Below are 25,177 nucleotides of genomic sequence, written 5' to 3'. Positions count from 1 at the left end.
TGAACCTTAAGGACATTATGCTAAGTGAAATAAGCCCGTCACAAAAGGACAGATACTGTGTGATTCCACTTCTATGAGGCATCTAACGTAGTCACATTCGTAGACGCAGAGGCAGAATGTGGTTGCCAGGGGCCGAGGGGAAGAGGGTCCAGGGAGTTACTGTTTTATGGGTACAAGTTTCAGCTTTGAAAGATGCAGAAAGCTTTGGAGATGGGTGGTGGTGGCTGCACACAGCGGGAAGGTACCTAACGCCCCTAAACTATACACTTAAAATGGCTACAATGGTGAATTTTACGTATATTTTACCACATTTCTAAAAAATTGTTTTAAATGAAGTTTGTAAGAATTCAGTGAGTAAAAATGACGAATGAAATAACTTAAGCATAGCTGGGCAGGTATCCTTATATTTTCTATCACCGTATGTGCTGTTTCTTCTATTTAACGCTCACGTAGTGTTCCCACACTTCAGACTTCACATATAGTAATTTATTTGATCCTCATGATAACCCTAGGAGTAGGTGCTATTATATCCAAACAAGAAAACCAGCCTATTCTATCTAGTTCAGTTCACCAACATCTGTATTCACTAACGAGATCTATCAAATGTTATTGAAGTTTACCTGAGCTTTGCTGAACTTCTCATGTTGATAAAGCTAAGATAATTAGAACTGGTTTTGTCTTTGGAGGGGGATAGACAGAACTCAGCCAGTAAACATGACATGAAAACCATGTAATGACAAAAATCGTTTTCTGATGATTTTACAAAAGTTTAGATCCTCTCAAATCCTTGGTGTAGTTAAGTGCTTTTATTTAAAGCAACTGATTACAATATTCATTATCGTGTGTGTATAATATGTATATAAAATATAAAAATGATATTATGCTTCTTTACACCTATAAAAACAATCAGTATTAGAAGGTACTTTGAATAGATACCAAATCAACTTTGAACATCTTCAGCATTAAATTTTTATTTTCCAGAACGTAGACTGTGCCTTGTTATTGTTAGAGAGATTCCATCAGTGGATGACAACCGCTAATAAGGCTTTTAATGGGCACATTGAACTTAAAAGCACCTTTTCAGCTTTGGATTTGATATGAGCTTTATAAATAATTAGTCTTATCCTCACATTACATGGCATTGTTCTAAATTGTAAACTCTCGGGTACTCCCACCGGTGGCCAGTTAGACAGTATTTCCACTCAACAGGTGTCAAAATAAGGCAGGTAGAAAGGAGAACGGCCTACTGAAACTGCCCAGCAAGGAGGACAGGGGTGGAAAGTATGGGCAGCTCTCCAGGAATGTGAAAGAGGATGCCAATGGTCATGGGTCTCTCAGACCAAAGATTAGAGATTCCTACAGAGACAGTCATCATGTCTTCCGTAAAAGGAGTGTCACGAACTTAAGGGAAACAACCTCGCAAAAGTCCTAGGTGCCCTTTATGAGACACAATTTGCTCTGGGAATCCAAACCCAAAAGCCCTCATATGGACTCAAAGTTTCCAGTTCCAAAAGGGAAAAAAAACATACAAACAACCTGGCTAATTACCAAAACTATCTCCATGAGATGTTCTATTCTTATGGTCCAGCCACAGAGAAGGCTTACTGAGAAAAATGGAATTATATAAGTTTCATGAGTAAAGATAGATTTCATACTCATCTGTGGACAGCATCACCTCTAAGTGGGATGGATGTTTCAGAGAGATATAGCAAACTCCGGGTGTTTTCATTTTTATTTTTGGTAACATATAATTTGTGTTGAGCTTTGACAAAAGGGCCAGGCAAGCGTAATGTGGCTTCTTTGTTTACAGACTGTGGATTGAACGTACACAAACAGTGTTCCAAGCATGTTCCCAATGACTGCCAACCTGATCTCAAGAGGATCAAGAAGGTGTACTGTTGTGACCTGACAACACTCGTGAAGGCTCACAACATGCAGAGACCCATGGTGGTAGACATATGCATTCGGGAAATTGAAGCAAGAGGTTTGGAAAAAAAACACCTGCTTATTATAGTGATTTTATTTTTACTGTTGTCAAGGAGACTTTCTTATAATTGTTAAATTGACTCTCCAGTACTGATCTTGGGGAAATGGTCTGCCCAGGCCCATGCACGCGTGCATGCATGCACACATGCTAAATCCAACCAACGACATCAATTTCTGTGTCACACATAAATCATGCATGTACGCATTTAACATACACTTGCTAAGCATTTAGCATGTGCTACACACTGGGGATATAAAAGTCACAGTTCACACCTTCAGGAAATTCATAGCATAATATGCAGAATCAGGGGTTGGGGGCAAATAAATAAATGCTGTGAGTACATATATTCAAAGCACTATTTAAAAAAACCACGGAGTCACAGAGGAAAACATTTTAATCTTATCTGAGGAGAGTTCAGAAAGGGTTTATGGCCGAGGTGAGGTTTGAATCGAGTCTTTGAAAGTGCTTCTATTAAATAAGTAAAGAAATTTTTGGTCAACACATATATTTTCTACCATATAGAAATTCACTCCTAGTATTGGTTCTGTTTATTTCAAAGAGGAGAGTTAAAAAATTGAAAAGATCTATTCATTGAAAATTGAGAAGGCAAGGAAGATAGAAACATTTCAAAGAAGAGATTCTTTATATTATGCTTGAGTCATCTTTCCTTTATTTGTGTTTCGGCCACTTTTCAGTATCAAAATGCTCAGTGATATGGTGGATAGAGTCTGGTTAGGGAGAACTGGATTGTTGGATGTAATTTGGGTAATTGTAAAGGCTTTTACCATTGTTGCCATGTATTTACCCTGCTATAGTTGGTATCCATCATTGTGTCCAAGTTGGCTTAATATATTCTACAGGTATTTATGCATTCGCCAACCATCCCATTCTTTCCAAAACAAAGCAAAGGAGGATATTGTAACTTGTTATCCCAAAGCTTTTAGAGATAGGAAATTATTCCCTCTTCCATACAGGATGAAAACGATAGCTATTCTGTTCCCTTAAGACTTGCTCATTTCATCTCAAATTGTAAGAAATGCCTCCTGCCTTTTGACTGCTGTGTCTGTCAGAGCTGAATGGGAGCTTTGGAATCTGGTGAAGGTGTCGATGCAGGGGCTGAGCTGAGTACGAGTTGAGGGGGGTTCCCTGACTCTGGATGAGTGGCTGGGAAGAGCAGCCCTGGGTCCTGCTGTTTAGAGGACTCCGCGACCCCAAAGGGTCAGATCGTCAGCCTCTCCAGAGCCTGCAATCAGTACCTGTGCTTCTCTGAAGAAGCTGGGATCATCCCATAGGGATCCTCATCAGAGACTCCTAATAATTTGGGCAAAGTCACTACCACATCTGGTGTCTAATGTGTCCACGGGGAGCACAGCACTAAGCATGTCTAGTACAAGAGCTAGAATAGCGCAAGTGAGGAATTTATACAGAAGTCACAGCAAAGGGACTGGAGCTACAGGCATTAGGGGCCTGTGCATGTGAGCAGAACCAGAGGATGGGCTGGAAGAAATTCACGTGATGCTGCCATTCCCAGCTTCATTGCCACCACTGCCAACATCTTACCCTGTCTTCCACCCATAGCAAACTTCTTATTCTCCAAATGCTTCTACCACCACTTGTTTCTGCATGATATGGCAGAGTGAAAAGATCATGAACTTGAAGTTAGATTCCCAACCCCTTCTCATATTAGCTATAGTATGACCTTGGGCAAGTTACTTACTCCATTTGAATATCTGTTTTCTCATCTTTAAAGTAACAGAATCAGTTGTACCTCCTAAGGTAGTTATGAGGGTTAAAATGAGTTGATCCATATAAATGACCTAGTACAGGGCCCAACATAATAGGACTCAACTGTGTTATTTCTTTTGGTTTTTTCTTGGAATGACCAACTCCCCTAACTCCACCTCCAAATCTGTGTGTCTAACCAATGTACTTAACCCATAGCTTTCAATGCTGTCACAGAGACTCCAAATAATAGTGTCTTCAAAAAGCTAGAAATCTCTCTCTCTGGCAGCAGCCCAGGGCTCATGGAGCAGCTGCCCAGGAACAGGCACCCAGGCCCTGCAGGCTGTTGCTGTGTCATCCTTGAGTGCTGTCCTCACCTGCATGGTCCCAGATGGTTATCACCATCTCACCTGCATTCCAGCCAACAGCAAGAGGGCATACCCTTTCTCTTCAAGTTCATGACCCAGGCACTATACACATCACTTCTGCTCTCTCCACACTGGCCAGGAGTTAATGGCCTCTGCGGTGGATGTTGTTCTAAAAACCAACGGTTTTATCACAACAGAGGAAGTGGAGAACTAGTATTGGACGGGGAGCTGGCAGCCTCTGCTAACTCTGGCAAACTCCAGCCTGTCCTTCATGATGTCCTTTAAAGATAGCTCCTGAGTAAGACCCTCCCCATGGCCTATTCTGTCAAAAGGCAGTGTTAGTGTCCACTGCACTGTACTCCCCTGTGCCACTGTGTCCTTGCCTCTGTTGCCGTGCAGGTTACAACTGGACTGGAGCATGCTTACATGTACCACCAACTAGAACAGGATGACACCGGGCCCCATCTTGTGGGCCCATTCAGTAGATCGGTAGTGGCATCCTAGACAACTGTCCTGAGACGGATTCTGAAACTGAGTGGGGCTCAGTGGGAGAAAATGCTGAGGTCAATTAAGAATGTCTCCTCTGGTCACAGGAGAGAGGAGGGGTAGGATTTATGCCATGCATTTGTTGTCTCTGATGCAGACCCCATGTCAGCCCTTACATATGGCAGATAGTACATGTGAAAAACAGAAATGCATGTCAGTTATCAGGAGTTTGATAGAGTATACTGCAGCAGCAGTAGAAGCTATTTATTTGCTTATTTATTATTGCTGTAGCTATAGTTTGATAGCTAGTTTTTGACGTAAAAGGTCTGAAATCTTGTCCTCTATCCCTTCAGATACTTTGGAAATATCTTAACAAATCAATGAGATCTAGGAGCAGAACCCACATCTTTTTTCTTAGACTAAATATACAGTGATCAAGTTTCCAGAATCATTCAATAGAATTTTATTTTCCTGCATCCGTTTGTATGATCATTTATTTGAAGGTATACCAATCAAATCAATCATGTGTAGTTAAACATTTAACATATTGTCATGTTTATGATGAAACATATAAGGCTATAAAATCTGGATAGTTCCAGTAAAATCAGGATAATATGTACCACACACATGCATACTTGTATTGTGTACCTAGTACACTGCTACATGCAGTACGGCATATGGATTGAGATGCTGCTGCGAGGAAAATACTTTGCTGCAGTGAAATCACATCCAGCTGTCAGATGAACAAAGGAAGCAGGAGACCACGGTTGACGAGAATCTTGACCATGGGTTCACTTTGCAAAGCCAGGCAGGAGGAATACCAGATTGCTGAGGTCTCCACTGCCACACAAGCAAATGAAGACAGACTTGCACAGAAACCAAGATGGACAAGTTCAAGTTCTGACGTGACAGTATGTAATACATAAGAGCACTGACTGTATTTGCTCATTTCCTGATAGCGCGCAGTGTAGACAGGAAATCAGATTCTCTTTTAGATGCTTTAGGAAGCTAAAGTTAAAATCTGTCTGTCCCCTTTTTTTAACAGGACTAAAGTCAGAAGGGCTTTATAGAGTGTCCGGGTTTACTGAACACATCGAAGATGTCAAAATGGCATTTGACAGAGGTAGGCTTGCACGTTCTTGAGTGCCCAATGACTTATCCTTAGCATCCTCTCTTTTGGAACGAGATTTTACTCATAACGGAAATGGGTTTTTAGAGCTACTGAGAGCTGTCCTTTAGGAAGCCAAGGAGTAACGGTTTACAAATATCATAGTTCTCTGCTTCTCTGGGGAAAGTGTTTCTTTAAAAGTCGTGGACAGTTGACCATATGGGGAAGTGAGTTTAAAATACTACTTGAAAATGATCAGACAGCATTCGGTGCCATTAAGGTTCTTGACTTGGTTGCCCGACATTTATGGTCAGTTCACATGGCACCAGGGCACCTTCTGCATCCTCCATCTCAGATCCCTTTGATTTCTTCTCCCTGAGCTCCAAAGAAGAGAGCATAGGGATGGGGTACCCCTGGCAGTGAAGCAGGGGAAGTTTAGGAGGTAACTCCTTTTGTTCTTTGTGACTGTGCCACACGTCCTCTAGGCCATATGCTTTCTTAGGTCAGATATCATGAGCCAACTTGGGAACTTATTAAAAATACAGATCACCAGGGCCCACCCTGGGGACTCATTCAGGAAGCTGAGTGAGCCCAAGAATCTGTATATCTGTTGAATGATCCAAATACTTCTGGTACAGCCAATCAGAGATGGAACGTCTAGCCCACTAGCTAGGACCTGCACTCTGCAGAGTGGTAGACAAGGTCTCTGATGATCTAGCTGCCCTATCTGTCCAGGCTCATAGCAGTTCCTCCTGTCTGTATACTCTGTACCCCAGCAATACTGAAATACACCCTACCTCTTTTCACGAACAAGCACCTGGGCTCACGTTGCTCTGTCCATCTAGAATGCGTTCACATCTCTGCCTGGCAAGCACTTACCTATTCATCAGGTGTCAGCTCAAGTCTTTCCTCTGTCACGACTCCTCCCCAACCTCCCCAAGCTGACCTAAGAATTCCATTTCCTTTTCCTCTGCCCGCCCCCTTGTTTCCACGTCTCCAGCACAGCAGTCTTCTTATTTCCTTGTAATTGTTGAGTTGCAGGCCTGACTCCCAGTCTAACTAGAGTTATATTTGAAGGGAGTACAGTTGGCCTTCTGTATCTGCAGGTTCCATATCCATAGATTCAACCAATCTTGGATCAAAAAAATTTTTTTGAATTCCAGAAAGTTCCAAAAAGCAGAACTTGAACTTGCCACATGCTGGCAACTCTTTATGTAGCATTTACATTGTATTAGGTATTGTAAGTAATCTAGAGATGATTTAAAGTATACTGGAGGATGTGCATAGGTTATATGCACATACTAAGCCATTTTACATAAGAGACTTGAGCATCCTTGGATTATGGTGTCCACACAGTGGGAAGTTCCTGGAACCAATCCCCCTTGGATACTGAGGGACAACCGTATGTCTTTTCTTCTCTGATGCACTAGGGCTTAATAGTGCCTGGCACATGGTAGACTCTCAATAAATATTTGTTAAGTACATAAATAAGGGGATCAGATGGTATATCTGCTACACTCTTATTGTTTTCTGTACATTAGGAGCTTTTTTAATCCTCAGAACCAAATTTGCTGAGGCGTTTGTTCTTTCAATTCTCTGTATAAAGGAAAATGCTAATAATCCCTATATGATTGAAACATTTTTCTATCCAAAAAATTTTATAGACTGCAACAATTAAATTGGACTGGTATTTACTAATGGTAAAACAAAAAGTCAAAAAATGTCCTCAGAATGATTGTAAAAATAGTAAGAAATATAACATTACCTATACATGAGGGAAGGTTAAAGTTTCCCAGATTAAAGTCCTAGGGACTAGGGGAGAAATAATCAAGTGAAAAGAAACTTCAGGAAGCCTGAAAGAGACATTAGAAACTGAAGATATTCAACCCTTATTTTCTGTATGTGATCTTCAAATCCAAGTCCAAAGAATACTAAATAAGAGATTCTTGATTTTTTTTACTTCAAATTAGATTGTTATTCTGTTATGAACCTTGGTGTCTAGAATACAAATTACTGTGCTAGATTTCTATTTAGCAAATTACCAGGGGCTGGGACCCAAAGAACTATTTTAAGTCTATTTCACTACTTTTTTGGCTGCACTTACCCTCAGACCCAAAATCCCTCTCACCAAACTTCTTTTGTTACTTCCTGCATCTCAGTGTTATTAGAAGCCAAAGTAGTCAGCTGAAACTTGTAAAGGAGCATTCATTGTTAGATCTTTTTTTTCTTTCTGGGCATGCTTTAACTTGGTGAAATAAGGTCCTAATTAGGAATTGGATCATTGATTGTTTTTCAGATGGTGAAAAGGCCGATATATCTGCCAACATCTATCCAGACATAAACATCATCACTGGAGCCCTTAAACTGTATTTCAGAGACTTACCCATTCCTGTCATCACCTATGATACCTATTCCAAATTTATAGAAGCAGCAAGTAAGTACGGAGAACTAATTTTTTAATGGCACCAAAGTTTTAAGTGCAATGCTTTTGACTTCAAGAAAATTAAAACTCAGACCTGATTAAATTATTGCATGAGGATTTGCTTTGCCAAGCGAGAGCACAATGGTACAGTTAAAAGAAAACCAGGCGTAGTTCACCAGCTGAGTTGACCCAGTACTAAGCCAGCTGTACTCGGCTGAAGCTAGGTGCCAGGCAGTTCTGTCTCTCCCCATCGTTTCTCCTATGCTGGGAACCAGCACAGTCAGGCTTACTCTTATATGTTGAAAGCAGAATGTTCTGCAGCAAACAATCAGATGTTCTTCAATGAGGACTGTATAGATTAACTACTTTCATCTATTAGGCAGAATCCCATTGCTAATCAATTAAAGTCATACCCCAGGTTTTGCACGTTGATGCTGTTCAAAATTAGTAATAGGCCCAGAATATACTGTGTCAACTACTATACTAGGAACTCTCACCAATATCTTCTTGTTTAATCTTCCCATCTACCTGATGAATCACGTGCTCTAATCCCATTGTACAGAGGAGGAAAGCTAGGCTTGGAGAGCTGAGCTCACAGGTCCAGGGATGGCACGTCAGCTTTGGACTTCCATCAGTCCATAGCTGCTCATGCAGGGTTTGGCACTTGGGTCACCGCCGTCAGGAGAGAGAACCACAGTGTGTATGTGTGTGTTGGGGTGTGGGGGGAATTGCACTACACTTTTTCGAGGAGCATAGCGAGGAAGGGGAGATTTAGGTGCTAGAATGAATGACGTAGAAGTCAAGCACACCTCAAGGAACTTTTTATTAAAAAAATATATAACCTTTAAAGGTATGTGTTGCTAAATATAATAACAAGATACCTGATGGGGAGAGATGGGGGCAGGCTGGGATTAGTGCAAGGTGTACTTTCCAGATGAGCTGTGGCCCTACTCCCTGGTGAGAGCATTCTTTCCTGGGTCCTGGTGGTCTTGGGGGAGAAGGTTCTGGAAGCAGGGTGCCCTCTGCCCCAGGAGGAGTGACCAGGGGAGCTTTCTTTGAGTGGCTGCCAATACCTATCAGAGTCCTAAAAGGCAGAAGCATGCATGCTTCCTCCCATTGTTAATATACCTACTACCTACTTCCTAACCTGGACGGCACACTGGGCTTAACCGTGCCAACATTCTGGTGAAAAGTGCCATCAGTGCAGACTGAGCTGCCTGGCTCACCTGCCGGTGCCCTCGCATTGTAGAGTGTGTTCCGTCATGGAAGCCTGCCACGAAAAGAGCTGGTAGACAGCTTCAAGAGAACACTCCCAGGTGTGGTCCAATTTAAACTAAAGCTGGGGATAGTGAGTTTTCTAGCAAATCCAGTGTTCAGAAGATGGGCAAAACACAGTCGGTGCATACGCCACCAGCAAGCATCCGCAGGGCTGCAGGTTTCTGGAGGGCAAGGAGCGTGGGCAGCCTCCTGCCACACAGCCAGTGGACGTTCAACACGCACGTGGTTCCCAGCCTCAAAGCCTTTTCTGGAATACGGCAAGACACGGAACACATCGATTACTTTAAGTGAAATGTTAGTAGACTGCCCCTTTTTCTGCAACCTGAACAAACCAAACTTCTTGTTACTTCCCTGAAAACTTTAATGTTTCAACACTGCATGAATATTCATTACGTGTGATCTTCACAGAAATCTCCAGTGCGGATGAGAGGCTGGAAGCGGTCCACGAAGTGCTGATGCTGCTTCCTCCTGCCCACTATGAGACCCTCCGGTACCTGATGATCCACCTAAAGAAGTAAGTTCACACCTCCTCGGCGCTGCTTCTGCAGTCCCTGCCTGCCCTGGGCAGTTAACGCATCAGGAAAAGTTCACAGCCTCCCCAACCCGCTGCACAGACAGACCGCCCTTCAGAGTGAATTAGGCCGCCTTCTCCAGTCCAGCCCCATTCATAACTGCCAGCCACTCACTCTGTGGCAGGGGCTGCTCCGTGCTCTTTAGATGTGTTATCTCTATGAGGGGGGTACTGTTAGATGATATTGCTGAAACCTGGGGAGGTTCAATAAGTGATGCAGAGAGATGCAGTAAAGCCAGGACTGAAACCCAGTCTGAGCCGTGGCCCTTACTGTGTCTTAACCATTTGCCTGCACTGCCTCCGCCTCTGCATCTTCCTCCCACACCAGCCTTGTGCTCTGTGTTCTGTTCGTCCTCCTGCTTATGAGAGTCCCAGATTCCTGAGGCTGCCTTCCTTCTGGACAAGCACATTCCCACTCTGATCTCTTGTTTTACTTGACATGTTAATTATCTATCACTGAGGGACAAATTGCCCCCAAACTTAGTGGCTTAAAACAATAACCATTTGTTATCGCGTAGTCTCTGTGATCAGGAATCCAGGTGGCTTCACTGGGTGCCTCTGGTTCAAGGTTTCTGATGAGGTTGCAGTCAAACTGACAGCCAGGCTACAACCTCCTCTGAGGCTTGAGTCGGGGAGCATCCACTTCCAAGGTCAGTCACATGGTGTTTGGCAGGATTCAGTTCTTCAGTGGCTATTAGACTGCAGGCCTCTCTTGCTGACTGTTCTCTGGAGGCCACCCTCAGTTCCCTGTCCTACGGGTCTCCCCATAGGCAGCTCACCCAAATGGCAGCTGGCCGCCCTTACAGCAAGCAAGCGCGAGCGCCCAAGATGAAAGATAGCCTTTCTGTAACCTAATCTCAGAAGTGATATCCCGTTGCTTTTGCTATACCCTATGTGCTAGAAGCAAGTCACTAGGTCTAGCCCGTGCTCTAGGGGAAGGGGTTACAAGGGTATGAATTCCAGGAGGCAGGGGTCACTGGGAACCATCTCAGAGGGTGCCTGCCACAGAGGGCTGCACACCAGGTTATCTGTGTGAGAGCACGCGAGACAGATGGAGATGGGTGTTCACAGGATACGAAGTCTCTGGTTCCAGACTCTTTTACCTAAACCATCGATCTCTTTCCTTCACTGTACTTGTATAGTGAAGTCAGTCAGTTGGTCTTTTAAAAAAAAATTGTCTATACCAACTTACAGATCCATTCAGTAAGTGAAAGGAAGCAAGTGGAGAACACTGTAGAAACAATAAGGTATTGAGGTTTTAACTCTTCTACCTTTAAAACATATAAACTCTTGCTCATATTCAACGTGATCAGGGGTGTAACATGTAGCTTAGAAGAGTCCCATTTTGACTAATTTATTTTTTTAAATTTATTTATTTTATTTATTTTTGGCTGCATTGGGTCTTTGTTGGTGCACGTGGGCTTTCTCCAGTTGCGGAGAATGGGGGCCACTCTTCGTGGCGGTCTGCGGGCTTCTCATTGCAGTGGCTTCTCTTGTTGTGGAGCACAGGGTGTAGGCGTGCGGGCTTCAGTAGTTGTGGCACGTGGGCTCAGTAGTTGTGACTCGTGGGCTCTAGAGCGCAGGCTCAGTAGTTGTGGCGCACGGGCTTAGTTGCTCCGCGGCATGTGGGATCTTCCCGGACCAGGGATTGAACCCATGATCCCTGCATTGGCAGGTGGATTCTTAACCACCGCACCACCAGGGAAGTCCCTGATTAATTTATTGAATTTAAGAGTACAAGTAATTTTGGGATTAAAAAAAGACTTGTATGACAGCATGGCTTTTAAATAGCTCTAAGTTATTTCTTTCAGTGCCCAACTGTTACACTTTGGAAGGCAAAGTATCATTATCAGGAGAAATGCTGACGTGCCAATTATTTAGTATTTTTACTATGGTGGGTTTGCTAGCCATCTTGTTTGGTCAGGTGTGGTGCCTGACATAGTGGGGAAATACGAGCACTTTGAAAGTGAAGTATGTCTTCTTTCTTACCTCCCTCTTAACTTTGCAAGGTGAAGGTAATGCAAGCTGAATTACCCTTCCTAAAATAATGCTAAATGGCTAGTCTTAATTAGCTTCAAGAGAATAAACACAAAGGGATGGCTTTCTGTGCAAAACCTAAGTTAATCCTATTTTGCTCTTCTTTGGAGAATGTAATCCTTTTTAGATCTGTTAGAAACATCCTAAAACCTAAATCCTTAAACCAAAATATCAGCGAGATCATAGTTTTATTCTACTTGGAAGGTATTAAGCCAACTTTGGAGTTTGAACTTCATCTTTTAAAGGCTTTGCAGTTCTTGAACATGGATGTTGAAATGATGATTATCTTTTTTTTTTAATATTTATTGTAGTTTTTTAAAACATCTTTATTGGAGTATAATTGCTTTACAATGGTGTGTTAGTTTCTGCTGTATAACAAAGTGAATCAGTTTTACATATACATATGTTCCCATATCTCTTCCCTCTTGCGTCTCCCTCCCTCCCAACCTCCCTATCCCACCCCTCTAGGTGGTCACAAAGCACTGAGCTGATCTCCCTGTGCTATGCGGCTGCTTCCCACTAGCTATCTATTTTACATTTGGTAGTGTATATATGTCCATGCCACTCTCTCACTTTGTCACAGCTTACCCTTCCCCCTCCCTATATCCTCAAGCCCATTCTCTAGTAGGTCTGTGTCTTTATTCCTGTCTTAAACCTAGGTTCTTCATGACATTTTTTTCTTTTTCTTAAATTCCATATATATGTGTTAGCATACAGTATTTGTCTTACTCTTTCTGACTTACTTCACTCTGTATGACAGACTCTAGGTCCATCCACCTCATTACAAATAGCTCAGTTTTGTTTCTTTTTATGGCTGAGTAATATTCCATTGTATATATGTGCCACATCTTCTTTATCCATTCATCCGATGATGGACACTTAGGTTGTTTCCATCTCCAGGCTATTGTAAATAGAGCTGCAATGAACATTTTGGTACATGACTCTTTTTGAATTATGGTTTTCTCAGGGTATATGCCCAGTAGTGGGACTGCTGGGTCATATGGTAGTTCTATTTGTAGTTTTATAAGGAACCTCCATACTGTTCTCCATAGTGGCTGTACCAATTCACATTCCCACCAGCAGTGCAAGAGTGTTACCTTTTCTCCACACCCTCTCCAGCATTTATTGTTTCTAGATTTTTTAATGATGGCCATTCTGACTGGTGTGATATGATATCTCATTGTAGTTTTGATTTGCATTTCTCTAACGATTAATGATGTTGAGCATTCTTTCATGTGTTTGTTGGCAGTCTGTATATCTTCTTTGGAGAAATGCCTATTTAGGTCTTCTGCCCATTTTTGGATTGGGTTGTTTGTTTTTTGTTATTGACCTGCATGAGCTGCTTGTAAATCTTGGAGGTTAGTCCTTTGTCAGTTGCTTCATTTGCAAATATTTTCTTCCATTCTGACAGTCGTCTTCTGGTCTCGTTTATGGTTTCCCTTGCTGTGCAAAAGCTTTGAAGTTTCATTAGGTCCCATTTGTTTATTTTTGTTTTTATTTCCATTTCTCTAGGAGGTGGGTCAAAAAGGACCTTGCTGTGATTTATGTCATAGAGTGTCCTGTCTATGTTTTCCTCTAAGAGTTTCATAGTTTCTGGCCTTACATTTAGGTCTTTAATCCATTTTGAGCTTATTTTTGTGTATGGTGTTAGGGAGTGATTTAATTTCATACCTTTACATGTACCTGTCCAGTTTTCCCAGCACCACTTATTGAACAGGCTGTCCTTTCTCCACTGTACATTCCTGCCTCCTTTATCAAAGATAAGGTGACCATATGTGCGTGGGTTTACCTCTGGGCTTTCTATCCTGTTGCATTGATCTATATTTCTGTTTTTGTGCCAGTACCATAGTGTCTTGATTACTGTAGCTTTGTAGTATAGTCTGAAGTCAGGAAGCCTGATTCCCCCAGCTCCGTTTTTCGTTCTCAAGATTGCTTTGGCTATTCGGGGTCTTTGGTGTTTCCATACAAATTGTGAAATTTTTTGTTCTAGTTTTGTGTAAAATGCCAGTGGTAGTTTGATAGGGATTGCATTGAATCTGTAGATTGCTTTGGGTAGTAGAGTCATTTTCACAATGTTGATTCTTCCAATCCAAGAACATGGTATATCTCTCTATCTATTAAAACCAAGATACTTTATTCTATTTGTTGCGGTGGTAAATGGGAGTTTTCTTGATTTCACTTTCAGATATTTCATCATTAGTGTATAGGAATGCCAGAGATTTCTGTGCATTAATTTTGTATCCTGCTACTTTACCAAATTCATTGATGAGCTCTAGTAGTTTTCTGGTAGCATCTTTAGGATTCTCTATGTGTAGTATCATGTCATCTGCAAACAGTGACAGCTTTACTTCTTCTTTTCCGATTTGGATTCCTTTTATTTCCTTTTCTTCTCTGATTGCTGTGGCTAAAACTTCCAAAACTATGTTGAATAAGAGTGGTGAGAGTGGGCAACCTTGTCTTGTTCCTGATCTTAGTGGAAATGCTTTCAGTTTTTCACCATTGAGGACGATGTTGGCTGTGGGTTTGTCACATATGACCTTTATTATGTTGAGGAAAGTTCCCTCTATGCCTACTTTCTGCAGGGTTTTTAACATAAATGGGTGTTGAATTTTTTCGAAAGCTTTCTCTGCATCTATTGAGATGATCATATGGTTTTTCTCCATCAGTTTGTTAATATGGTGTATCACGTTGATTGATTTGCGTATATTGAAGAATCCTTGCATTCATGTAATAAACCCCACTTGATCATGGTGTATGGTCCGTTTAATGTGCTGTTGGATTCTGTTTGCTAGTATTTTGTTGAGGATTTTTGCATCTATGTTCATCCGTGATATTGGCCTGTAGTTTTCTTTCTTTGTGACATCCTTGTCTGGTTTTGATACCAGGGTGATGGTGGCCTCGTAGAATGAGTTTGGGAGTGTTCCTCCCTCTGCTATATTTTGGAAGAGTTTGAGAAGGATAGGTGTTAGCTCTTCTCTAAATGTTTGATAGAATTCGCCTGTGAAGCCATCTGGTCCTGGGCTTTTGTTTGTTGGCAGATTTTTAATCACAGTTTCAATTTCAGTGCTTGTGATTGGCCTGTTCATATTTTCTATTTCTTCCTGATTCAGTCTTGGCAGGTTGTGCATTTCTAAGAATTTGTCCATTTCTTCCATGTTGTCCATTTTATTGGCATAGAGTTGCTTGTAGTAATCTCTCATGATCTTTTGTATTTCTGCAGTGTCAGTTGTTACTTCTCCTTTTTCATTTCTAATTCTATTGATGAGTCTTCTCCCATTTTTTCTTGATGAGTCTGGCTAATGGTTTATCAATTTTGTTTATCTTCTCAAAGAACCAGCTTTTAGTTTTATTGATCTTTGCTATTGTTTCCTTCATTTCTTTTTCATTTATTTCTGATCTGATCTTTATGATTTCTTTCCTTCTGTTAACTTTGGGGTTTTTTTGTTCTTCTTTCTCTAATTGCTTTAGGTGCAAGGTTAGGTTGTTTATTCCGTATGTTTCCTGTTTCTTAAGGCAGGATTGTATTGCTATAAACTTCCCTCTTAGAACTGATTTTGCTGCATCCCATAGATTTTGGGTGGTCGTGTCTCCATTGTCATTTGTTTCTAAGTATTTTTTAATTTCCTCTTTGATTTCTTCAGTGATCACTTCGTTATTAAGTAGTGTATTGTTTAGCCTCCATGTGTTTGTATTTTTTACAGATCTTTTTCTGTAATATCTAGTCTCATAGCGTTGTGGTCGGAAAAGATACTTCATACAATTTCGATTTTCTTAAATTTACCAAGGCTTGATTTGTGACCCAAGATATGATCTATCCTGGAGAATGTTCCATGGAACATTCTGAAATGTTCAGAACATGAAACATGTTCATGTTTCTCAAGGATACACTTGAGAAAAATGTGTATTCTTTTGTTTTTGGATGGAATGTCCTATAAATATCAATTAAGTCCATCTTGTTTAATGTATCATTTAAAGCTTGTGTTTCCCTATTTATTTTCATTTTGGATGATCTGTCCATTGGTGAAAGTGGGGTATTAAAGTCCCCTACTATGAATGTGTTACTGTCCATTTCCCCTTCTATGGCTGTTAGTATTTGCCTTATGTATTGAGGTGCTCCTATGTTGGGTGCATAAATATTTACAATTGTTGTATCTTCTTCTTGGATTGATCCCTTGTTCATCATGTAGTGTCTTCCATTGTCTCTTCGAATAGTCTTTATTTTAAAGTCTATTTTGTCTGATATGAGAATTGCTTCTCCAGCTTTCTTTTGGTTTCCATTCACATGAAATACCTTTTTCCATCCCCTTACTTTCAGTCTGTATGTGTCTCTAGGTCTGAAGTGGGTCTCTTGTAGACAGCAAATATATGGGTCTTGTTTTTGTATCCATTCAGCCAATCTGTGTCTTTTGGTGGGAGCATTTAGTCCGTTTACATTTAAGGTAATTATCGATATGTATATTCCTATTCCCATTTTCTTAACTGTTTTGGGTTCGTTATTGTAGGTCTTTTCCTTCTCTTGTGTTTCTTGCCTAGAGAAGTTCCTTTGGCAGTTGTTGTAGAGCTGGTTTGGTAGTGCTGAACTCTCTCAGCTTTTGCTTGTCTGTAAAGGTTTTAATTTCTCCATCAAATCTGAATGAGATCCTTGCTGGGTAGAGTAATCTTGGTTGCAGGTTTTTCTCCTTCATCACTTTTAATATGTCCTGTCTGTCACTTCTGGCTTGCAGAGTTTCTGCTGAACGACCAGCTGTTAACCTAATGGGGATTCCCTTGTGTGTTATTTGTTGTTTCTCTCTTGCTGCTTTTAATATGTTTTCTTTGTATTTAATTTTTGACAGTTTGATTAATATGTGTCTTGGCGTGTTTCTCCTTGGATTTATTCTGTATGCGACTCTCTGTGCTTCCTGGACTTGATTAACTATTTCCTTTCCCATATTAGGGAAGTTTTCAAGTATAAGCTCTTCAAATATTTTCTCAGTCCCTTTCTTTTCCTCTTCTTCTTCTGAAACCCTATTATTCGAATGTTGGTGTGTTTAATGTTGTCCCAGGGGTCTCTGAGACTGTCCTCAGTTCTTTTCATTCTTTTTTCTTTATTCTGCTCTGCAGTAGTTATTTCCACTATTTTATCTTCCAGGTCACTTATCCGTTCTTCTGCCTCAGTTATTCTGCTATTGATCCCATCTAGAGTATTTTTAATTTCATTATTGTGTTGTTCATCATTGCTTGTTTCATCTTTAGTTCTTCTAGGTCCTTGTTAAATGTTTCTTGCATTTTGTCTATTCTATTTCCAAGATTTTGGATCATCTTTACTATCATTATTCTGAATTCTTTTTTAGGTAGACTGGCTATTTCCTCTTCATTTGTTAGGTCTGGTGGGTTTTTATCTTGCTCCTTCATCTGCTGTGTGTTTTTCTGTCTTCTCATTTTGCTTATCTTACTGTGTTTGGGGTCTCCTTTTTGCAGGCTGCAGGTTCTTAGTTCCCGTTGTTTTCTGTGTCTGTCCCCAGTGGCTAAGGTTGGTTCAGTGGGTTGTGTAGGCTTCCTGGTGGAGGTGACTAGTGCCTGTGTTCTGGTGGATGAGGCTGGATATTGTCTTTCTGGTTGGCAGGTCCACGTCTGGTGGTGTGTTTTGGGTTGTCTGTGGACTTACTATGATTTTAGGCAGCCTCTCTGCTAATGGGTGGGGTTGTGTTCCTGTCTTGCTAGTTGTTTGGCATATGATGTCCAGCACTGTAGCTTGCTGGTCGTTGATTGGAGCTGGGTCTTGGCGTTGAGATGGAGATCCCTGGGAGATTTTCGCCGTTTGATATTACGTGGAGCTGGGAGGTGTCTTGTGGACCAGTGTCCTGAAGTTGGCTCTCCCACCTCAGAGAGGTACAGCACTGACTCCTGGCTGCAGCACCAAGAGCCTTTCATCCACACGGCTCAGAAGAAAAGGGAGGAAAAGTAGAAAGAAAGAATAGGATAGTAGAAAGAAGTAGAAAGTAGAAAGTAAGTAGAAAGAAAGTAGAGGATAAAAGAGTAGATAAAAAAGTAGAAAGAAAGGATAAAAGAAAAGAAAATAAGGTAAAATAAAGTTATTAAAATAAAAAAATAATTATTAAGAAAAAATACCTGTTCTTTGCTCAGACAGGACAGGGTTAAAGGAGCCACTGATTCGGGGGCTCCGGCTCACTCAGGCCGGGGGGAGGGAGGTGTACGGAGTGTGGGGCGAGCCTGTGGTGGCAGAGGCCGGTGTGACATTGCACCAGCCTGAGGCGCGCCGTGCGTTCTCCCGGGGAAGTTGTCCGTGGATCCTGGGACCCTGGCAGTGGCGGGCTGCACAGGCTCTCGGGAGGGGAGGTGTGGAGAGTGACCTGTGCTCGCACACAGGCTTCTTGGTGGCGGCAGCAGCAGCCTTAGCATCTCATGCCCGTCTCTGGGGTCCGCGCTGAGAGCCACGGCTCACGCCCGTCTCTGGAGCTCCTTTAAGCGGCACTCTTAATCCCCTCTCCTTGCGCACCTTTTGGGAGGTCTGAGGACTTCTGTCAGTGTTCATTAGGTATTCTGTAGGAGTTGTTCCACGTGTAGATGTATTTCTGATGTATCTGTGGGGAGGAAGGTGATCTCCGCGTCTTACCTTTCCACCATCTTCCCCTAGATCTTGGAGTATAGTTGATTTACAATGTTGTATTAGTTTCAGGTGTACAGCAAAGTGAATCAGTTACACATATACATCTATCCACTCTTTTTTAGATTCTTTTCCCTTACAGGTCATTACACAGTATTGAAGAGAGTTCCCTGTGCTATACAGTAGGTCCTTATTAGTTATTTTATATACAGTAGTGTGTAAATGTCAATCCCAATCTCCCAATTTATCCCACCCCCCCTCACTTTCCCCTGGTAACCATAAGTTTATTTTCTACATCTGTCATTCTATTTCTGTTTTGTAAATAAGTTCGTTTGTACCATTTTTTTTTAGATTTCACATATAAGTGATATCATACGATATTTGTTTTTGACTTACTTCACTCCTTATGATTACTTCACTCATTATGACAGTCTCTAGGTCCATCCATGTTGCTGCAAATGGCATTATTTCATTCTTTTTTATGGCTGAGTAATATTCCGTTGTGTATATGTACCACATCTTCTTTCTCCACTCCTCTGTCAATGAACATTTAGGTTGATTCCAGGTCTTGGCTATTATAAATAGTGCTGCAATGAACATTGGGGTGCATGTTATCTTTTCGAATTATGGTTTTCTCTAGATATATGCCCAGGAGTGGGACTGCTGGATCATGTGGTAGTTCTATATTTAGTTTTTAAGGAACTTCCATACTGTTCTCCACAGTGGCTGTACCAATTTACATTCCCACCAACAGTGTAGGAGGGTTCCCTTTTCTCCACACCCTCTCCAGCATTTATTGTTTGTAGATGTTTTGATGATGGCCATTCTGACCCGTGTGAGGTGATACCTCACTGCAGTTTTGATTTGCATTTCCCTAGTGATTAGTGATGAAATGACGATTTTCAATTCCAACAATAATTACTGCTCCAGACCTCATCCTGTGGGAACTAGAAATAATATCCAACTGCTTTTCCGTTTGGCCACATTCCAGCCATTTCCCAGTCCCATGATGATGGCTTGACCTCTCTCCTCAGGCACTAGCCCTGCCAGCAGACAGGGAATCTGCCCTCAGCTTCCTGGTTTGCCAGCATACAGACCAGTAGACAGCGACAAGAGGGAAAAAGAAGACATCCATACAAGCCTAGACTAAATCTGTATGCACTATGGGCCACCTAACAATCTACTGCCCCTTCAAACCAATATTCCCTCAATGAGAGTTCCACGTTTATTTAGTAAGAAGGACTGATTTTATAATTTTAAAAAGTGTGTCTATACCAGATTGACTTAGTAGTCCACTTCTACTGGCTGAAGGCAATGTCAATAATCTAAAACTTTTTTTAGTCAGAAAATTACCTTTTAAAAAATACTTCTGTATACTTCCAATTCTCAATTTTCTTTTGCAAATCCCCAAACCAGAGAAGTTCATAATCAGTATACAAATCCACCCTCGAGTCTGTATAATGCCTCTGTGTATATGTCTGTCTTGCAGGGTGACTCTGAATGAAAAGGACAATTTCATGAATGCTGAAAATCTGGGGATCGTATTTGGGCCCACCCTGATGAGGCCCCCTGAGGACAGTACCCTCACCACCCTCCATGACATGCGGTACCAAAAGCTGATTGTGCAGATTTTAATAGAAAACGAAGATGTTTTGTTTTAATCCACCAGGGAAGTGAGCTGAATGGCCCGAGCCCCATCTAAGTTGATAAGGCTAAAGAAATAAAAACATCTTTTACACCTGGTTTTCCAAACAAGTGGTGGAATTTCCTAGACCACAGAGGATCGCCATGTCGGCTACTGTGTCTCATAGACACTGGCCCCCTCCACAGGAGAACAGCAAGGATGAGGGTGAGAAAAAGCCCTCGCCTGGGTCTTTGCTGTGCCTCGTATGTCTGTTTTGCTGGAAGAGTGATTAATAAATCTTTCTTTAACTTATTAAAAAACAACGTAGACCTTTAAACTTCAGTCTTATCAGTAATAAAAGGGAACTTAATTCATAGAGGTACTTGATACAGTTATACATTTTCCACTTACAAAAAGAAGACAATTCTATATGTTAAATGTTAAATGAAACTTATATTGTAAAATGTATTTTTATTTTAGCTGCAAGAATGTTACTTTATTTTAGCAAATAGAACTCAATGCAGTGCATTGATTATTACCCTGTGTACCTTGTCCTGCCTTCTTGCTGCGATCGATCCCTGAAAAGTTTACCATGAATGCAGTATTATCTTGACATACCTCTGTCCTTATCAGTGCTTTGCAATGAAATTTCACCTCCCACCTCTGTCCCTGCTTTTGATAGATTTGCTGTTAAGCACTGGCATTTTGCTGTCTTACAGGTGTATGTTTATAGCAATTGTAGGATGGTCTGAAACATCCACAAATTTTCTTTCCATAAAAATTTTGTGAAATCCCAAAGTATGTTCTATGAATTGGTCATAGTCTTTCCATATCATGTGTGTACATCACAGAACATGCAGAACGTGGTCATTTTACATAAAATAATTTGGAAACACTGGTTATAGCTGGGCCATGTAAAAAGTTAGCACTTCTTTCTTTTCAGGCAAGCATTCTGAATTCATCTGTTAATGTCAAGTTGCATTTTTGCCACATTTCTATTTATGAGAAGTGAACCTGCAGAGTCATTGTTGATTTTTTTCATTTTTGTTTTATAAACAAGCCTGTTTTTTAAAGTAAGAATGAATGTTTGGTTTTTTACAAATATGTGTTCCTCCTTGATCAAAGTAACTCTGATGGATAATAATTTAATATGATTTGATTGCTACAGTCCTATCTTATTGGTTATATTTATCTTAGCATGAGCTTTCCACACCAAGATTTCTATATTTTGTAACATAGGTAAAATATTTAAAACGTCAAAAACTGTCAATCTAAATTTTTTTTCTTAACCCCAACTACAAAGTCTTTTCCTCTCATTATCTGAGATGATTCATGTCATTACTCACTAGTCTTGTTTTGGAGTGACCAGAAAAGAATTACTGTGTGATGAGCAAGCTGAAAGGGGAGAGGGCAGTGCAGTTGTTATCCTAGAAAGTCCTGAGGGCTATGTGGATGGACTCCGCTGGCACACGGGGGTCAGAATGGTTCTGCTTGGTCCCTGCTAGTATCGTTCCTCCCAACTGTACAGATTTGTTTGTTGTAGCTTATGTACTTCTTGACACTGTCAAAAAACTATCTGGAAATGGTTTTATTTTGTGAAGTGAACAATACTTTGTAATTTATGATAGTGTAAATGGAAGGAAAAGCATTAAATGTATTAAATTCTTCTGTCTATCATTTTGGAAGACGTGAAGGAAATTGATGTTGGGGGAAAGGTGGGCAGAATATTCAAAACACTGCTCCCAGATGGATTGGGGGCAATAAAGTGTCTACCATCACCAAGACACGATGAGAAAACAAACACCCCATGGAGTCCACACCTCCTGGCCCCTCTCCCTCCTCCAGCTTCCTCCTGAGGAGCCTGCCTGCAGTTAAGATTCCAATACTCCAGCTTCCCTTTCTATAAAGACCCACTGTGTTTGTCCTTCATTGAGAGATGTGGTGTTTAGAGCAGATCACCCTAGGCAGCTTGCAGGAGGGCAGAAAAAGAGTTTTGGAGCCAGAAAGACTTGACTTTGAATAGCAGATCTGCCTCTTATCAGCTGCATATGACCTTGGGAATGAGTTCGCTTACCTGAAAAACTGGGTTTGGAAATATTCTGATTGGGACACCTTAGATGAAATGATGATCTAAAGTAATTAGTCATAGTTACTTCTTATTATCATCATTATTTTAAGAATGACGACTTAGGAGGGGAAAGGAAGACACATGAGAGAAAAGGATTTGTCACGGGTTAAATCCAAGTCCGAGTAATAATAAGGGGTATTATTATAACAGGGCTCTATAATGTGTAATGAGGTTCACTTGACTCCTTTTCTCGAATGTGATTACAACACCTGATCCCCTCTACCTGCCTTTAGTCTGAAGCCTGCTCTGATACCCATGCCTATCTTCCCCACCATCTGGCAGCCTGACGTGGCTTCTCTTACCTGGCTTGAAATTCCTGCCATTGGAATAACTCTAGTAGTTAGACCTGAAAGGAGGCAGTGTTGTTTCCAGAACCCACTGTTAAATTGCCCACAGGTGGGTTGTGGGAGACGGGACGGGGCAGTGTGGGTGGGGGAAGACCTTTTTCTCTCTCCCGTTAACATAAATGGGCACCTGGTCTCCAAGCTCGGAAGGGGCCTGGTGCAGAATTTCAAGGACAGCAGCCTGGAAGGGACGAGGGAGGGGAGATACGGGGAGTTGAGGAAAGTCACATACCGCTACAGGTGTGCTGCCTGGGCCATCCTGCCTCCAACTGAAAACCCAACTCAGGTAGCTTACAAATTCCCAAGATCTATCAATCCACAAATTTACACTCAATCTTTTGATATTTAAAAATGTAATGTTCATTAATTTTCAACCAACATTTATCAAGCACTTATTAATGGGCCAGACACTGAATACTGGCAAGGAAAAGGTTTGTCTCACTGGAAGAATTAAATAATAAGTTTAGTTTGGCTGGAGAGCAAAAGCTGGTCATGCTAAGGATTTTGGACTCTTAACATAAAAGGCGATGGTGCTACAATTTTTTTTTTTAAATAAACTTAATTTTGGAGTAGTTTTATATTTACAGAAAAGTTGCAAAGATACTACAGAGAGTTCCTGTGTACTCCTCACCCACTGTCCCCTAATGTTAACATCTTATATAACCACAGTACATTTATTTAAACCAAGAAACCAACATTAGTACATTACTATTAACTGAACTCCAGGCTTTTTTCGGATTTTATGAGTCTTCCGCTAATGTACTTTTTCTGTTCCAGGATACAATCTAGGACACCACATTGCCTTCAGCATTAATTGCTAAATTATTTATATTAATTTATAATATTTTTATTATGTTATTTTTATTATATTTTTATTATAATATATAATATATATAATATATAAATATATATTATATGTGTATAAATATATATATGCAAATCAATATATATATTTATATATATTATCTATATTATAATTATATATAATATAAATATATAATATATATTATACATAATATTTATGTAATATATATTATATATAATAAATATATAATATATATTTTATTATATTATTTTTATTTTATTATAATATTATAAATTATAATTTATATTAATGCTATTATTAAATAGCATTAATAGCTAATTAATTTAGCATTGCCTTTTAGCAAGAAACAAATGACACAATCTTGTTTACATTTTTAAAGATCACTTACTTGACTGTGGATCCATCAGAGAATATGCAGGCAGATGGGGGTAGTGAAGGTAGATTCAGGGAGTCACTTCGATGTTCGTTGTTGTCATTGTAAGTCTAAGGTGATGTAGCCTGGATCAGGTGGTAGCAAGGCAGAGAAAAATAGACAGAACTGAGTTATATTTAGGAGGCAGAGTTGAAAACGTTTGGTTATAGATTGGATTAGAGAATCAAGGACGACTCCCACACTGCTTAATTTGACAACTGGATAATATTTCTTGAAATGAACACAAAGAGAGCCAGAGGTTCTTGAGGAGGGGTGGAAAAAGTAAGGAGGATGATGAGTTCCATGTTAGACATGATGAAATAGGGATACCTGTGAAATTTCCAGGAAGAGATATTTCATGAGCAATTGCACTAACAGACCCAAGCTGGAGGTAGGAATTTAGGAGCGACACCAGAGGTAATAATTGGAACCAAGGTAATAATTGAATAAGAGTGCCCAGGGACCCAGAACAGAGAAATACAGGAGAGGCCTGATTCAAAGTTCTCTAGAGCACCAACATTCAGGAGAGGGGATGAGAAGGAGGAGAGGGCAAATGAAGTCCATTTTGATAAAATATAGAGGGTCTCATGAGTGTGGTTCAGAAAGACTCTTTCCTTGTCTTCAGGTTCGTTTCACAATGTCCTAGTCCATTTCTTTGTTCCACTTCCATGTATTTTGCTACACCTGAGGCACCATGTTAGACCCTATGCTTTGGAGGGGTTTGCTTCATTGGATGCTTTGTAAATGCAAATAAGCCAGGGTCATTTTTTTTCCTGAGTTGAAAAGATATTGTCACACTCAAGGACCTCCTTCACTGCCTTCTACTGCCATTTGTACATACATCTAATCCATCGGTTTTCACAAAGTACTGCAATTGTGTGTCCATCTGTCTCCCACTGAAGTACAGGCTCCGTGGAATCAAGAATGGTGGACACCATCACCCTGATACCAAACCAGACAAGGATGTCACAAAGGAAGAAAACTACAGGCCAATATCACTGATGAACATAGATGCAAAAATCCTCAACAAAATACTAGCAAACAGAATCCAACAGCACATTAAACAGATCATACACCATGATCAAGTGGGGTTTATTCCAGGAATGCAAGGATTCTTCAACATGCGCAGATCAATCAACATGATACACCATGTTAACAAATTGAAGGAGAAAAACCATATGGTCATCTCAATAGAGGCAGAGAAAGCTTTCGACAAAATTCAACATCCATTTATGATAAAAACCCTGCAGAAAGTAG

General features: G+C 40.7%; 1 protein-coding gene across 6 annotated transcripts in view; it reads left to right on the top strand.

Annotated features, from left to right (window-relative positions):
• The window catches only part of CHN2 (chimerin 2), a 333,762-nt gene extending 311,880 nt beyond the window's left edge, over window positions 1–21,882 (top strand). For 5 of the 6 annotated variants that reach the window (XM_027102302.1, XM_027102304.1, XM_027102307.1 and 2 more), the window contains 5 exons: window positions 1,811–1,984; window positions 5,609–5,686; window positions 7,968–8,105; window positions 9,780–9,885; window positions 20,076–21,882. In XM_027102302.1, coding sequence (XP_026958103.1) covers window positions 1,811–1,984; window positions 5,609–5,686; window positions 7,968–8,105; window positions 9,780–9,885; window positions 20,076–20,247 — 668 coding nt within the window. In that variant the 3' untranslated portion in view covers window positions 20,248–21,882. The remainder of the gene's footprint in view (window positions 1–1,810; window positions 1,985–5,608; window positions 5,687–7,967; window positions 8,106–9,779; window positions 9,886–20,075) is intronic. The other variant, XM_027102303.1, reaches the window with a different exon arrangement.
• The last annotated feature ends 3,295 nt before the right edge of the window (window positions 21,883–25,177 follow it).

The sequence above is a fragment of the Aethalodelphis obliquidens genome, unplaced genomic scaffold (assembly GCF_003676395.1).
Source record: "Aethalodelphis obliquidens isolate GAN/ISIS:26980383/991018 unplaced genomic scaffold, ASM367639v1 scaffold5, whole genome shotgun sequence".
Lineage (NCBI taxonomy): Eukaryota > Metazoa > Chordata > Mammalia > Artiodactyla > Delphinidae > Aethalodelphis > Aethalodelphis obliquidens.
Note: the sequence above shows the minus strand (reverse complement) of the source record. Positions and strands in the feature narration are given on the sequence as shown.